Raw genomic sequence first — 16519 nt, forward strand, 5'->3', positions numbered from 1 at the left:
ATTGTTATTAAATTAAAACCTGGATGCATGTTGTGCCTGGATGGGTGGAAAGGACCCTACAGACTGAATCTCTTGTTGGTCTGGGAAAAGTTCTGCCTGGTCTAGTACAATAACATTTGCTATTCTTTCTTGGCTTATTGCATTCATATTTTCACAACACAGGATGCCAAATCTCATTATCTTTAACCTATTTCACTTATTTCCTGTTGTACTCTGCCTCTTGACAATGGCTTTGCATGCCTCCAAAAAGTGTAGTGAGATAGTAAGACAGTCTCCCCTACTGCCAGAAGACATCATAAGTATGACAGCAATTGCTTGAATTTGCAACCTCTACATAATAGCCATTGCAGCAATACAAACGCACCTCTCTACTGCCAGAAAACTTGCATAACTGTGATAACCTGCACATAATACCTATACAGAGCTGCTGCATAGGTAAGATAGCCTGCTGATAGCGCCTAAAGGCATCAGAGTGATACACAGTGCACATATTCATACCAGAAGCCATCCAATCGGCAAGAAGTGCAAACTTAGCTATGTTGAAATGGAAGACTCATCAAAAAAAACCATTGCAGTTGCATCCAGCACCAAAGTTTCTGATCCTGCAGACTTTGTAGCAAGGCAGAACCTGTTTGGAAAAAGATAAAGACAACTCACCTCCCAACCTTGGCCCATTCCCAAATCTTAAACTGAATCAAACCATTTCCAAGAGAAGAGAAGTTTTGGTTCCCACATGAAGTGAGATGGGAGATATCATTCCTCTTGAACCCTCCTACTCTACTTACTCAGGGTGGTCCCTGGGGAGACCCAAAGGAGAAGGGGCTAGGGAGGAATCCTCTGTCCAGTTTCACAAAGGTGACGCTGAGCATTGCCTCCTCCCACGGAGCCAGCACCCTCCTCATGCAAGGAAAGCCCACTATTTCTGCTGTCACAAGGGCTGTACAGTCAAAGAATGGGTAAATATATTTGTTCCTCACTGAGCAAAATGAAATGGTTTAAATAGGGACTATGAATTCTTATCCCATTACCTGGATTAGCCTTTATGACCTCTTTGTTCCTATGTGTTTATTGCTTGCTTATTTGCCTCTGCATCATTTCCCCCTGCCCCATTCTCTCCTTCTCGCTTGTCTTTTGCATTCTACTTTCTCTCTCTTTTTTATACACAGCTTTATGAACATTTTCACTGCATCTGATGAAGTGAGCTTCAGCCCCTGAAATCTTGTGCTATCTATCTACTTTGGTTAGTTTATAAGGTGCAAATCTACCCTGCCTTCAGAATGAAATGACCACAAGATGGCAATATGAAACTAAACATCAGGGGAGGTTGCTCTGCTTCATGAACACCTGAAAACTTTCCGCTTAGTTTTACAGAATTTCTGTCAGTCCAATTTGAACCAAATTTTAGTTTTGCAAAACAAGTTTTTTATAAAAACCTGTTATCAATTAAAATGTCCCTCGGTCTTGTGTATTTGTTTCAGGGAAATAAATTACTTAATATTTTCAGAGCAGCAGATACTTCATTTTAAAAGTCTCCAAGATGTGTGCTAAAACCCTGTTTTGAAACTCCTCAGTAGCATATGAAACAAGCCAGCACTTGCTACCACATGCACACCAGAAAGGGAAAGTGACTGAAGGGAAAATTAATCTTATCTCATCTCATTCTTGTCTATTGTTCAAGCCGAGTGAAATGCAAAAGACAAATCTAGGACACGCATAGTGACATGCAATAGCATAACTGAGGAAAGCCATATCTGGGGTAGCAGCCTTGGGTGCTGTTTTTGAGTGGCAGGGAAGGAGGGTGCAAAAATAGCCACCACTGCAGCTGTGCACCACCACTGCCCAGAAGGCGGAGCTGCTCTGTTATGCCTCTGGTGACATGTAAATTAAAGTGGTATGTTCTTTCTGTACAAGGTGTTTCTAGCTTAGTCAATAGCTCCTGGTTTGGCTTTAAACCCTTCTTGTGCTACATCTGCAAGTGGATTCCTCTTCCACGTCTCCTGTACATATACTCCAGCACAGTGGCATTACTTATGTCCATTCTTTCTTTCTCTCCTGCTAACTTTTCTAGCCTGTTCTTCCTCCACTCTTCCTCCACCCCAACCCACTTGGATATCCCTCGCAACATGCCCACTAACCATTATCTACATCCTGCTTAGGCTTAAAAACGGTGCATGTTGTATGTTCTGTGAGACTGGACTGTATGTGTTGTTACAACTGAGCAGGACAGAGAAGCTTGGATTAATAGACCAGTGCCTGAACCTGTAACCCTGTGTCCGCGCGTCCGACCGCGATAGTGCTCGTCTGGGCGTCCGCGGATACTGGTCTTATGCAATTTCCGGATGTAGCCCTGCTCCGGGTGCGCTCACGCCAGGTCCGCCTGCCACGACTTTGATGTTCCTCAGTTCAGTGAATTAAGCTGGCGCGCGCACATCCAGAAGCAGGACCACCCGTCGGGTCTAGTCCAGGGTCCCTGAGGGCTTCTTCCTCCCCTACACCCTTGCCCGGGCCTCCGTAGGTCAGTCCAAGCTGTCCAATGTTTTCCCCCCTCTGATGAGGTGAGGGACAACTCCTCAAAGGAAACTCAAAGTTAACGCCCCCACCGGGGTCTGCCGGCCGTGGTCGAACCTTGCAGCCAAGGACCGCCAATGGCCGCTACCCGCTACCGGCCAAGCCGGCAGGTGCTGGGGCAGGGAGCTCTCCCCAGCCTTCTCAATCCTGTCGATGCCTTCGGGGCCCTTTGCCCCTCGTGGCCTTGCCCCAGAACACTCTCGCTGGGCACGGGTCTGCAGTCCTCTGCCGCTCCAAACTTCCGCCGTGGCTCCGCCTCCTCCCCGGCTCTTCCAGTTCTCCTCTTCGCCGCGCCAGCGCCACTTTAGTGCCTGCCGGCCCCCGCACACACCTGGGGAAGGTAATTAGGCCTCCTGCCTCGAGGCGCCGCGGGGGGCTCGCAGTCCGAGCCGAACCCACTCGGCGACTGGGGCGCGCTCTCGCCCCAAGTTCGGCTGCGCCGCTGCTATCGCGCCCCACGTCCCGCCGCTGCCAACACTTTCCGGGCGCGCTTGGACTGGCCCTGCTAGTCCCGGGGCTGTCTGGGGCCGGGGCTCTTTCACACCCTGTAACAAGCTGCTCCCATAACTGGTCACGTTAAGAGCTATCACAGAAGAAAGGAAGGTGGAAGGGCTTTACCTCCATATGTGCAGAAGAAGGTCAAATACCTCCTTCTATTCCTCTGTTACTTCCAACCACATGCCTGCATATCTCCCCCCACCCACCCACAGCCCCTTTCTGTAATTCACATCCTCCACCTGGCATTGCATCTTTCAAGTGGAGCTACAATGATCTAATATAATACAGATATTGCTATTATTTTAGAAATATATGATTTTTGACCTGACAAATGCATTTTTATTCAGAGTTAGACAAGAAGTTGTTTTCAAAAGATTAAAAGGAAGTACCCAGCTAGTGTTTCTTACATTACTTTATATTCAGGATGAATAACACAAGTCATTACAAGAGAAACATTTTTATTAAAATCATATATAAATTGTTTCTCTGACTTCCTGTATGCTTGTTCATTTTCTGTAATCTCTTTGTTACAGATTTGTCATTACAGAAGAAAAATATTTTGGGTTTTTGTTTTTACAAAACACCAGTACTTTCTTCTCCACTATACATGGCTAAATGTTTACTAGTTAAGAAGACAGACATCAAGAAAAAGGAATTTTCAAAACAACTTTTAAGAAATACCTGTATATGTTTCACCATCTTCTTTGAAAGTACCGAGCTCTTATCTCTAGCTGCCATTTTAATTACACTTCGCAGCCTGAGGCCAGCTAAATGATACGAAGTAGAACTTAGAGTCACATTTGCTATTAGTATCGGAATTGAAGCTGCAAAATCTTAAGCTCTGCTCAACAATATGTTAAACATTTGTTTGGCTATATTGGCAGTGAATGCAAACATAGGCCTTGATCCTGTCAAGACGTATACATTTACTTTATTTTATACATGATATTGTCTAATGAATAGTCTATAAACTTTATAAATAGTCGCTAAAGGTGCATACCTATCCTGCCTTCTGATTGTCTAATGAAGTCAAAGAGGGTAAGTTTTTGCAGGATTGGGGCCCTAACCCCTAGAACTATGTGGGCCAAACCCTTGTTCCTGACAAATCACAAGGGTTTACCACAGACTATTAAATAGAAAAAGCATTTGACAATATGGACCTAAGCAAAAACCTGCTTAAGATAATGCCAAGGCTCATACTAACTTCAATGAGTAGTACTGGATGAGACCATATATGCTTGATCCTGTACCACTTGAAGGAAACAGGAATCAGATTAGGTCCCAAATGAATATATAAAATATTTATTTTTCCATCTAGATTACTACACAATGTTGGTGCTGATTTTCATTGTGTAGTCTATTACGGAAATTCAAATAAGAACCAGTAAAGTACATTAAGAGATTAAAATATTCTTTGGAAATACTGTAAATGCATTACCAATTTGAATCTACTTATGCATGCTAAGTTATTGAAATCTAAATATATTAATTAAATTTGAAAGGTCAGTGGTCTTAACATCAGTAATAAAAATTCCTACTTGATGATAATTCATGATACAATACATCTTATTTTTACCTGATATTTTCCAGAATTGTTTGGATTATCACTCTTTCAATTGACATCAAACCCTCCAAGTTTTACTGACATAAAGAAAGAAGGCACAAGTACACAACTGATATTAGTAAAATACTGCATACAGATCTTTAACCCCATCTCATTTTTATCTATTTAATATTTTAAATGTCACAACACCTAAGGACAACATAAATGTTAAATTTCCTATGTTGCTCAAACAGATTAATTTTAGCCTATAACTATAAAATCACTATCTAGTTGACACACATACACACACAAAGTATTTTTTAAATGAAGTAAATATGTTATTCTCTGATGGGATCTGGATTTTTTAAAAAATGGTTAATTAGGAGCCAGTTCTGTTCCAAATGAAACCAAAGAGAGACTGTCCATTGACTTCAAATGTAGCAAAATCTAGCTGGATGTTGAACTTAACATTCATATGTGATATTACTCTTTGGGGATTTCTTTTTTCTTACATTGGGTATTTTAAAAAGAACTTTGAATTAACAATACGAGAAAGTGCCCACATTTCAGAATGTAATTCCCTAAACCTGCCCGTGAAAACAGGGGCAGCACTGAAACTCCTTTAACAAATTTGGCACCACCTTCAGCAATGCTTTTCTCTCATTTTACACCACCAGCTCCACTGAAAACAACTGGTGTGATGCAACGGCTATCCACGGCTTTAGTAAATAAGAAGTATTTATCAATTTAGCTATCAAAAGTTTGCGTATGCCACTTACAGTAAAGATACAGACCTGTGGAACAGAAGCTCATGTCATTGGGTACATGCATGTAATTTAGATTACAGTTTGAATTGGGATTACAGCCTGTCATTTAGACACGTACATGCCCTTTGTTCAGACAAAAGTTTGTAATCAGTCATGGACCTGATTCTCCCCATGCTGGTATTTCCTGCTTCATTTGGTGAATCTGTTTCTGTAGTTCATCCTTGTCAAGTTTCATTTTACCTTCTAAAACCTGCCGCAGGGACCCAATGCTCTCGTAGATAGCTGCAAAGCCTATGTGTAGACAGAAGTTGAATTAGTTTTATTATTAAGCCTAGAAGTTAGACAAAAGCTATTTTTGTTTCAAGATCACAATTTAACAGTTCATTTAGTACATTTTCATTGCCAGGACACCAAAAGTTTTTAATGAAGATACAGGACTTTCTGCTGGTATAGATGGATGAGACTAAATTGAAGTCAATGAAACTGTATTCTTTTACGGATTACATGAGCCAGGGGGTGTTGAAAGAAATGTAAACATATCCTTTTTTCTTGGCTATTCCCAACAAATTACTGAGTTCCCTTTTTTTTTTCTAAAGACAGATAAAATAATGCAAAGGAAAAAAACTCTCGAACTAATTGGGTTCCATTCTTTTCTTCTGTAGTTACTTGTGTATATGGCTGTTGAATATGTATCTTATCTGTGCACCCATTGCATAGCCCATTATAAATCTGATCAAAAACCTGCAAACTATATTGAGATCTTCAAGTGAAATATACTTTAATGGAAAGTATTATTATTAAACTAAATCACAAGTCACAGTAAAGGATTCAACAACTGTGGCCCTACCAGCATTAACTTCAGCTTTCATTTCTTTTATATCTTCATTAATTTCATTTTGAAGCTTGCTGATTCGAACATTTATTTTATCTTCAGTTTGTTTTGTTCCATGTGCTTCCATAGTTATTTTCTGGATTTCTTCTATTTTATCAAGTTTCACTGAGAGCTGGCTGAATTTCATTTCAATGGCACTTTCACTCATTTCCTGGGCTCAGTGAAAATAATTATAATTAGTTACTTTCAGATAATAAATTATATTAGTCATCCGCCTAGACATGCAAAAATTCTCTCTTATCATCATCTCTGCAAACTGCTGATGTTTAAGAAATTATGAACAGTTAATAAAAACTCGCATTACCTTGGTCATCATTACAAATTACATTTTTAGAAACTAAAATTTTGGTAATTTTAAAAGTGACGTTCAAATGTACCTGATATTAAAGGATATTTTTTTTAATCTCTTAGTCAATAGAAATTTTGTCACTTTTGTGATGAGACCAGAATTCTGATAATATTTAGCACTTTTGAAAATCCCACTTTAATAACAACATTCTCTTATCATTAATAAGACCTCCATATACTTTCCTAGAAGTAATTTCAAAACATTTTATTACAGACACCTACAGTGTTTTCCTTAATGGTCAATGACAGCTGTTCAATTTTCTGTAAAAGATCTTTTTCAATCCGCTGATGTTCCTGTTCCAGCCAGGTACGTGCGGACAAAATCTGAGTGCTCAATTCCTCAACTGCATTTTTTAATCTAAGAAAAGAATAAATTAGCATGGAGCTCTGGAGAGATAAAAGAGGTTATCAGAGGATCTGTGGCATTCTGATGACAATAATCATAAAAAAACATATTTTCCTCACACCATATTTAACAACATATTCATGCAAAATTTTTAACTAACTAGGAAAAATAGATATGATTTCTATATAGCTGTTCCAAAAAATTAAAAAGGGAGACTGTAATACTAGTTTTACAAAACATGATAACAATATTTAAGTATGTATGTTGCATACTCTTCATGAAACTGTATACCACAATTTTGAAAACAAGTGTGGTATTCTACTCATTTTACTGTCCCTAAATGACAAAACAAGGACTACGAAATCAAGATTTGAATCTATATAAATGAATGCAGTGTCTATTTGGTAAGCAATCCACTTATGCAAAGTTTCTCTGTGGCTTCTCTTTTTTGGACTACTCAGTCACGTGAATAAGAGGGTTGGAAGGGACCTCAGGACATCATCCAACCCAACCCCTGCTCAAAGCAATACCATCCCCAGCTAGATCATCCCAGCCAGGAATTTGATGAGCTGGGCCTTAAAAATCTCCAGAGATGGGGAGTCCACCACCTCTCCAGGTAACCCATTCCACTGCTTCACCACCCTCCTAGTGAGAAAGTTTTTTCCTAATATCCAACTGAAATCTAGGGTTACCATAAGTCCAGGTTTTCCTGGACAAGTCCTACTTTGGATCCACCAATCTCACTCTGGGTAGTATTTTGAAAACTGAACAAATGTCCAGGATTTTGCTCTGTTGAGCAGCTATCTTTTTCCTGGCATTTCCCAGCTTCCCCTAGCAAGGAGCTGCTTGGGGCTGGCGTAAGCAGGGGGAGGCTGATTGGATGCGGGGGACACCATGTGTCAGTGAGTACACATACGCATGTGGCTGGCATGCAATCAGGCAGGGTGGTGGGAGCAGCCTGAGTAGCTGGATGCATGTAAGTCTATAGTAGGTGGGAGCTAGAGGGCCAAGTCTTGGGGATTGTCTGGGTATGGGTGGGATGGGTGCGTGAGGCAGGGCGAGTGCCTGGTGGCACTTCGAGAAGCTGTTCAGGCACTGAGGCTGCAGCAGCGTAGGAGGGGTGGAGGGAAGGAAGCTGCCCCCCAAGTGAGGCAAGAGGATATGGGGGCTCTTAGAGGGCAGCAGGGAGTGACATGGCTGAGCCAGCAGCACAGAGGCTGGTGTCCATGCTTGTAGGGACAGGACAACCAGGACATGATGCCTGGTGGGGAAGGAGGAGCATGACCAAGCTACTTGATTCAGTGCTGGAACCCCAGCCTAAGGCAAGAGGATGGGGGGACAGTGCCACAGGCCTCCCCTCCTCTTCCCTCCCACCCATGCCAGAGCTGGACTCACTCTGCCACCACCTGCACGAATCAGAGCTGTCATACTCCAGCCCATTTGGGGTGGGGGCAGCTGGAGGCCCCCCTGGTAGGGTTGGGGGGAGCAGGGGGCTGTGGGTTGAGACTGAGGGCCACTAAGGGGACTGGGGGCTATGAGTTGGTAGTGAGGGGCACTGGTAGTGCCAGGCGGCTGCGGGCTGGGAGTGAGGGGCACCAGCAAGGACAGGGATTGAGGGTCAGGAGTGAGGGTCAGCAGCAGGGATGAGGGGATGCAGGTTGGGACTGAAGGTCACCAGTATAGCCCATGGGGGTGAGGGACTGTGGGTCGGGAGGGAGGGGCCAGGGATCTGCAAGTCAGGAGTGAGGGGCAGCAGCAGGGACGGGGGGCTGCAGGTTGGGAGTGAGGGGCACTGGCAGGGCCAGGGTGCTGTGGATTGGGAGTGAGGTGTCCCCCCAACAGGTGTCCTCTTTTTTGAAATTGGAAATATGGTAACCCTAACTAAACTTCCCTTGCTGCAACTTGAAACCATTGCTCCTTGTTCTGTCATCTGCCAGCACTGAGGAGAGTCTAGCTCCATCCTCCTTGGAACCAGCCTACAGATAGTTAAAGACTGCTACCAAATCCCCCCTCAGTCTTCTCTTCTGCAGATTAATTGGACACCTATACACATGCATCCAATCATCAGAGCCAGTCACCTCATCATAGAAGGCAATCAGGTTGGTCAGGCATGACTTGCCCTTGGTGAATTAATGCTGACTGTTCCTGATCGCTTTCTTCTCCTCCAAGTGCTTAGAAATTGATTCCTTGAGGACATGCTCCGTGATTTTTCCAGGGACTTAGGTGAGGCTAACTACTCTGCCCTGGATCCTCATTCTTCCCTGCATATGACTGCAACACAAGCTGCCCAAAACCAGTGATTGGTAATCCTTGATGGAAAAGGATAATATCTAAGCCACTCCAAGGGCTCTTAGCATGTGTTTCCCTGCCATAAGTGTGAACACTCCTGTTTTAAGGGCCCTTAACTCATCTTTAAGCTAATATGTAAGAACACCCTAAGCATTCGAAGACCTAATCCTTGGATTTTTTTAAGTAACATGATTTTCTCATAAGACCAATACCCACTTTGTGTCCAGAAGGTGGAGCTGCTGGTTGCTTTCTTTGTATGCAAACTTAAGCTTTGCATCTTGCTGCATTATTGACTGCTCTACTCGACTCAGAAGGTGAGAAATCTGAAACAGAATACTGAGCTTACTATTTTTTCCTCACTTTCATCAAAGTATGTTTTGAACATGAATACATATGAAATGAATAAATATTTTAAAGAGATGCTGCTTGAGTTGACAGGCCACAGATTTAATCAACTTGCACATTTTCTATTCAGTTTTTTCTTAAACATTCCTCACAGAGAAAAATACGTGATTTCACAAAACAGGAGTGGCAGCATTACTCAGACAGAGATCTCTCAGCCAAAAATAACCTGGCTTTGCATATTTTCTTGCACTGAAAGCATCTGCTCTTTTTTTGTGCTTGTCAGGGGCAGGGGAATAGGTAACATGTAAGCATGTATAAGAAAGCTTCTGCTGAGGAGTAAGATTAATACCTTTGACCTGCACATAGTACATGTACTGAACAAATAAACAGTATGATTCTTTTACAAAACAGTGGCTGTGTCTACATGAGATGCTGACTGCATAGTAGCCCATGACTACTAAACAATAATGTTGCATGGCAGAAAATTTGACGCAAGGCTACTGTACAGTAACATCACAAAAAAGCCATTTGGCGGTGCTACTGTGCAGTAACTCCACTTACTGTGCAGTCATTTATTATTTGTTTATACAAATAATAAATGACTGCGCAGTCAGTGTCTCATGTAGACACAGCTAGCATTGAGAAACATTCTATAGGAGTTTACATATAAAACCATTTTGGTGACAAAATACTAGAAATAAGCTATTCATGCAAAACATTATCAAGAGTTACAATTCATTCCCATTTGAAAATAAATTCCTTTTATCCTGTTTAATTGGTGACTGCCAAGTATATGTACTGTGAAAGGTAGTTAGCCATACTAGACTGAAGTCTGGCAGAAGACAGGGTAGAGATGTACATTATAAACTAACTGAATCAGAGATGAATAAGCTTTCATGAGCAAGAGCTCACTTTATCAGGTATATGTAACTTTACTGTTCTGTATCTGATTATTGTGTTACAGGATACAGGATATTGTTGCTGAAAACATAATAGAGCACTATTGAGGAATAACCTCTAATAGACAATATTGATTATTCTCAACATGGTATGATTAATTAGGCATGTCTCTACACATGCAATTAATGTACAGAAAGCTTACTGCACAGTAAAAGACTGTCCAGTAAGCTTTCCTTGGGCTTCCCCTGGGAGCACATCTACATGTGCTCCCTATGCAGGCAGTTCAGCGAAGGGCTACTCCTGCCCTGCTCTGCTCCCATATGGCAGCCAGGGGGAGCTCTAGGCCAGGCCTGGGCTGGCAGGGACCATCAGGGTCAGACTTGAGCTGGGGGGTGGGGGAGAGCTGTCCTACCTCTGGGGCAGCTGCCTCCCACCCTGCACCTCTGCCCTGGGAGCTTTTCTGCTGCCCAACCCCTGGTCCAAGACTGGAGCCATGGCTGGGACATTATCCCCTTCCCTGGCTCTGAGGTCAGAGCCAGGGCTAGGACACTGTCCCCTGCCCTAGGAAGCTGCCTACTGTCAGGGCCAGCTCTGATCTCAAATCCTGGCTCCAGAGGTAAGGGACAGTATCCCAGCCACAGATCCAATCTCAGATCTTGGCTCCGATCTTGGAGCTGGTCCCATCAGCAGGCAGCTTCTTGGAGCAGGTGACAATGTCCCAGTCTTAGAGCCAGGGCCTGCAGCTGCATGGGCAAGGGACATTGTCCCAGCTGCAACTGGCCAATTGGAGCAGAAGCTGGGAAGCAGGCAGGTGCCTGGGGGAGGGGACAGTTCTTCTAGGGCAGACCAGGAGCAATTTGCTCCTAGTCAGCTATGTAACCACTGAGCATTAGCTAATACACAGTAATCCACTACCTATATTTACACATGATAGAAAACCACACAGACTATTTTCATGCACAGTAGCTGATGTGCATGGTTACATAGTGATGCTTTACTGAACAGTAGATTAGTCTACCGCATAGTAAAGTGTCTTGTGTAGACACACCCATTTTTTCCAATTCACATACCATGTAGTACTTTGTAGATAATGCCACTGTATAACCAATAAGAAATTCTAGAGATAAGTCTTGAGTCTGTAGGGATATGGCTTTAGAACAACAGCTTTCCAAATACTCAACTTCAGAAAAGCAGATTTTAATAGACTTAGATAACTGGTGGGTAGGATACCATTGGACACAACCCTAAAGATAAAAGGACTGCAGGAAAAGTGGTTGCTCCTTAAAGATACAATATTATGGGCACAAAGTATGCTATCCCAGTGTGAAGGAAGGCTAAAAAGCATAGCAGTTATCTCAATGTGAAGGAAGCATAGCAGTAACCCTGCTTGGCAAATCCATGAGTTCTTCAATTACTTGAAACTTCAAAATGAACCTTACAAAAATTGGAACCTTGGCCATACTACCAAGGAAGAGAATAAGAGTATCTTTCAGTGTTGTAGAGACAAAATTAAAGGGTGCCAAGGTATATAACTGAGGTTTAGCTAGCAAAGAACATTAAGGCAACAAAAACGTTGTATAAATATGCTAGAAGAAAGAGGAAGACAAGGCAAGCATAAGTCCCTACTAAATGGAAAGAGGAAACTAAGAATGAAGAATGCAGAAAAGGCTGAAGTTTTTAAGGCTTTTTTGCTTCAGTCTTCATAAAAAAAGATCTTGTAGAATGATGATTAGTGTAGGTAGCATCAAAGACAGAGAAGGAGGTGCTCACTCTAAAGAAAGGAAAGAGAAAGTTTGCAATTATTTAGATAAGCTAAATATTTTCAGATCAGCATTGCTGGATGATACTTACCCCAGAGGAATTGTCTGAGGTAAGTACAGAGGCATTGGTTATTATCTTTGAAAACTCATGGAAGAAGCTCCTGGAAGACTGCAAATATTGTGCCTATCTTTTCAAAAAGGAAATAAGGAGGATGCAGGGAATTAGAGAATAGGCAGTCTAATCCTGATAACTTGAAAGATATTGATGCACATCACCAAGGAATCTATTTCTAAGCATCTAAGCAACCTGTGACTTGGAGGGGGAGGAGTGGATGTGATTTACCTGAGCTTGTGTAAGACTTTTGACACATTCTAACACTCTTAGACTTCAAGAAAATATGGGCTTGATAAAATAGCTATAAGTTATGGGCATAACTAATTGGGAAATCATATCCAAAGTCATCAACAGCTCAATGTCAACATGGAAAGAGATATCAAGTGGGGTTCCCCAGGGATCTGTCCTACATCTTCTACTGTTCAATATCTTTATTCAGCACTGGGAAGACCTCATCTTGAAGCATTATGTCCAGTTTTTGGCACCACACTTCAAGAAAAAATGTGAACAAATTGGCAGGAGACCAAGAGGAGACTAACAAAAAGAAATCAGAAATATTGAGAACATAATATCTGAGGGAAGGTCAAAAGAACTGGGGTTATTTAGTCTAGAGAAGAGATTACAGGGGCTTTGGTAACAGTCTGCAAATACAAAATGGTTGGTTATCAGAACAACGTTGTCTGTGCTCAATGGGAACAGGACAAAATGTAACAGGTTTAAATTGCAATAAGGGAGATTTACGTCAGATATTAGGAAGAACTTTTTAACTCAAGGAGTGGTTAAGTATTAAAACATATTCCTATAAAGGCTGTGGAATCTCTATCAATGGACATTTTGGCATGCAACTTAGACAAAAGTTTGTCTGGAATGCTTTATGCAGAGATGATCCAGCCCTGAACAGGGAGATGAAGTAAAAACCTTATGAAGTCCCTTCCATACCTTTTTTCCTATGATTCTATGATAAGGGAAGCCAGAATCCTTTTCCAGTAATGTATTTATTTCTCATGAAAGTAATGGAGAAAGACAGAGGAGGAATCTAACTAGTGGATTTGGGCATTCAGAGATGAAACCACAAAAGCTCCATCCCCAAAAGCTCTATGTAGCCTTCCCAGAGTCCCTTTCACATAGAGTGAGGAGCTCCTGAACAAGCCCTTGTCCCTCCCACCACTGTATTCGTTCCATTGGGTACTTCAAAGCCATGTATAAAGCCTGGGGAGAGACCAGATCCATCCCCAGATGAATGTACTTAATTCCTATCAATTTGAATTCAATCATATTAAGCCATGTTACACTCTTATTTAATTGACATCCATCATACTTGCACATAAAGACTGAGAATAAAATGTGGCTTCTCGAAGAAGCTCTGTTCTAGTAGTCAGTATCATAACAATCTTTCCAATTTACTGCTTAAAAATGTATACCTCCCTGCCAAGTTTCTTCCCCCCTCCCAAAATAGTAAATGACTAGATTCTCTTAGTTGCTTAACCTGTGACATACCTGATTTTATAAATTACTACCACATTTTAATTAAGCACAGAAAATGCACCTTAAAGGAATCAATATCTTTATTTGTGATATTCAAAAAATACAGAACAGATTGTTTTAAAAGCTGCCAGCAAAATATTAATGGGCTTTTAGACAGCTCTTGGGTGCCAAGCTTTAGATCAGTGCGAATTTTTATGGCATGCAATAGGAATGCTTGCATTCAACTACAGCAATTTGAAGAGTGACACTGTAACAGGTTATAGAACATAGATTTTCCATGTTTTCAAATTGTAAATGTAACCTACTTGAATCATGGAAAATTTCTTTGTTGAGCATTTTTCTGATCTGGGTTTAAATACAGCTGTTGGAAATGTCTTGGGATCAATTTTCCTTTATGACTAATACACCTACAGTACTCATGGCTAATTCAATGGGATTATTTAATGTGTTTTACAGAAATGTTAACTTCCCACATACCACATACCAGATTTACTCAAATCCAGGATAAGGTTCTTCACCCCCCTCCCCCCCCACCATTTAACATGAAAAAAACCACTCCTCACCCTGGATTTGAATACAAATGAGGGAGCAGACAGTTGCTGAGGCTCCAACACTGACTCCAGGTGAGGGTCAGGGTCAGAGCTGGATCCACAGCCCCTGCCTGCCCTAACTCACCACCTCTGACCCTCTCTCTACTCCCACTACAGCCTTTCCCCTACCATAGGCCCCAACCCTTACTGCCTCTTGCCCTTCAGCTTCAGCCCAGCTCTGGCCCTGCTCCATACCAGAGCACTGAACATGTAGTTGCTCCAGCCCCAACCCAGCCATGCAGCCAGGGCCAGGACTGGGGCCAGAGTTACCACTGCCAAAACTGCTGCTGCATGATGATGCTGGAGCAGAGCCAGAGTTAGGCAGGAGCTGAAGCCAGACAGTAAAGAGTTGTGGGGTGGGAAGGTAGGGGAGGGTGAGGTGGTGGCAGGGGAGGAGACATCAGGGGTCAGAGGCTGTGGGGAGCACATGTACTAGGTGAGGACAGCAGGCACTGCAAGGGGGGGAGTGGGACAGGTGGGAGGAAGAGCAAATAGGGGGGACAAGTAGTGGAGGGTACAGTGTACAGCACAGGTGGGCACAGGCATAGTGGGGAGCCCAGCTGGTGCAGGCATGCAAGGGGTGGTGCCTGTGCACCCCAGGGGAGCATGTGCTAGAATGCGCAGGCAATTGGGCAGGGGGCAAGTCATGTTGTAGGAGAATCCAGTGACCTAATCCCTGCCCTTCGCTCCCTGCCACTGTTTGCCCCACTGCAGCAGTGGGCAGGAGGAGGGGTATGCATTTAAGAAGACCCTCCAATAACAAATTTATAAATTGCCCATGTATAGAATCTAATTATTGGAGGGTCATCTTAAATTCAGCATCCTCATGGATTCAGGTAAATATGGTAAAAGTCTAGATTCTGAGTAGTCCCTATTTGGCTATGTTGAGCATAGAAACAAACTATGGCTCCCACCCACAGGCCTGCTGTCAAGGGGGCACAGACTACAACATGTAGACTCGAGGCTTCCCCCACTCCATCCTGACCCATGGAAGGGAACTGGTATGCCAGGATAAGCCACTGGCAAAAGCCAAATGGCTGGTGCAAAATGCAAGGAGAGCATCACTTAAAGCAGAGGTGTCAAAGACATAGGGCCCAGTGCTGCCTGTGGGTCCCGAAGTGATGTGGAGTGCAGCATATGGAGCGTGCTGGATGGCTCCACACAAAGCCCGGAGCAGTACAGCTGTTGCTGAGAGTAGCACAGCCCCAGAGTAACTGTGTGAAGCTCTGGGGATGTGCTGCATGTGACAGGAGATTCAGGGCCGTGTAGCACAGCTCCATGGCAGGGGCTCTGGGGCCATGGGGTATAACCCTGTGGTGGTTGGGGCAGGACCAAAATTTGGGCCCAGTCTGTGAACAGGCCCACAATATTTACCTGGCCCATGGGGCCAGATAAGTTTTACATCCCTGGCCTAGACAAACTTGCCTCTGCATGTCCCTGATGCCCCAATGGAGCCCTGCTGCCATTTCTAGGATTTCTTATGTAAGGCATTGAATGACTCAAATCTGAGGTATGCAGTATTTTAGGGACAGGAAATCAGTCGATTTTGTTCCCTCAAGATTAAGGATATTTTATTCAGTAGGAACATAGTCCCAGTTTCTTGCCTACTATCTACATTCGGGACTACTTGTAGAAGCCTTGAACTTTACTAAAGCTAAGGCACTCACTCTACTCATTTTCAAGGCTCCTAAGAGCAATCATAAAACTATCACCTTTCATTTTCCAGGCTTCTAATACCAGCCCCAAAACTGGCTATTAGCAGCTCTGAAAAATGACAGAGCTAGTCAGTTTTGAAGCTGTTAACACCACAGCAACAAAAACATGGTGCAAGAATGACCAGTGTTTACACTAAGTTTGGAAAAATGCAGGTCAGTGTGTTAGAATTGCACAGCTGGAATCTTGTCCTTGATAAGGGAAGCCGCTGCCCAAGACTATTTCTCTCCTCCTCACACTTTCACATGCTGATTACAGAAACCAGTTCAAACTGGAATTTAACTGCATAGCCTAAAGGAATGAACTCTTGATGAACTCTTGTAGTACTGAGCATGCTTAATTAGCTGTTACATATTTACC

General features: G+C 42.9%; 1 protein-coding gene across 1 annotated transcript in view; it reads right to left on the reverse strand.

Annotated features, from left to right (window-relative positions):
* Positions 1-4978: 4978 nt before the first annotated feature.
* FAM81A (family with sequence similarity 81 member A) overlaps positions 4979-16519 on the reverse strand; it is a 43739-nt gene continuing 32198 nt past the window's right edge. Inside the window, exons 6-9 of the mRNA XM_019533465.1 lie at positions 9468-9574; positions 6839-6974; positions 6224-6419; positions 4979-5667 (exon numbers count right to left, since the gene is read on the reverse strand). Of these exons, the coding sequence (XP_019389010.1) occupies positions 5528-5667; positions 6224-6419; positions 6839-6974; positions 9468-9574 (579 nt within the window). The 3' untranslated portion in view covers positions 4979-5527. The remainder of the gene's footprint in view (positions 5668-6223; positions 6420-6838; positions 6975-9467; positions 9575-16519) is intronic.

The sequence above is a fragment of the Crocodylus porosus genome, unplaced genomic scaffold (assembly GCF_001723895.1).
Source record: "Crocodylus porosus isolate Cpor-Errol unplaced genomic scaffold, CroPor_comp1, whole genome shotgun sequence".
NCBI lineage: Eukaryota > Metazoa > Chordata > Crocodylia > Crocodylidae > Crocodylus > Crocodylus porosus.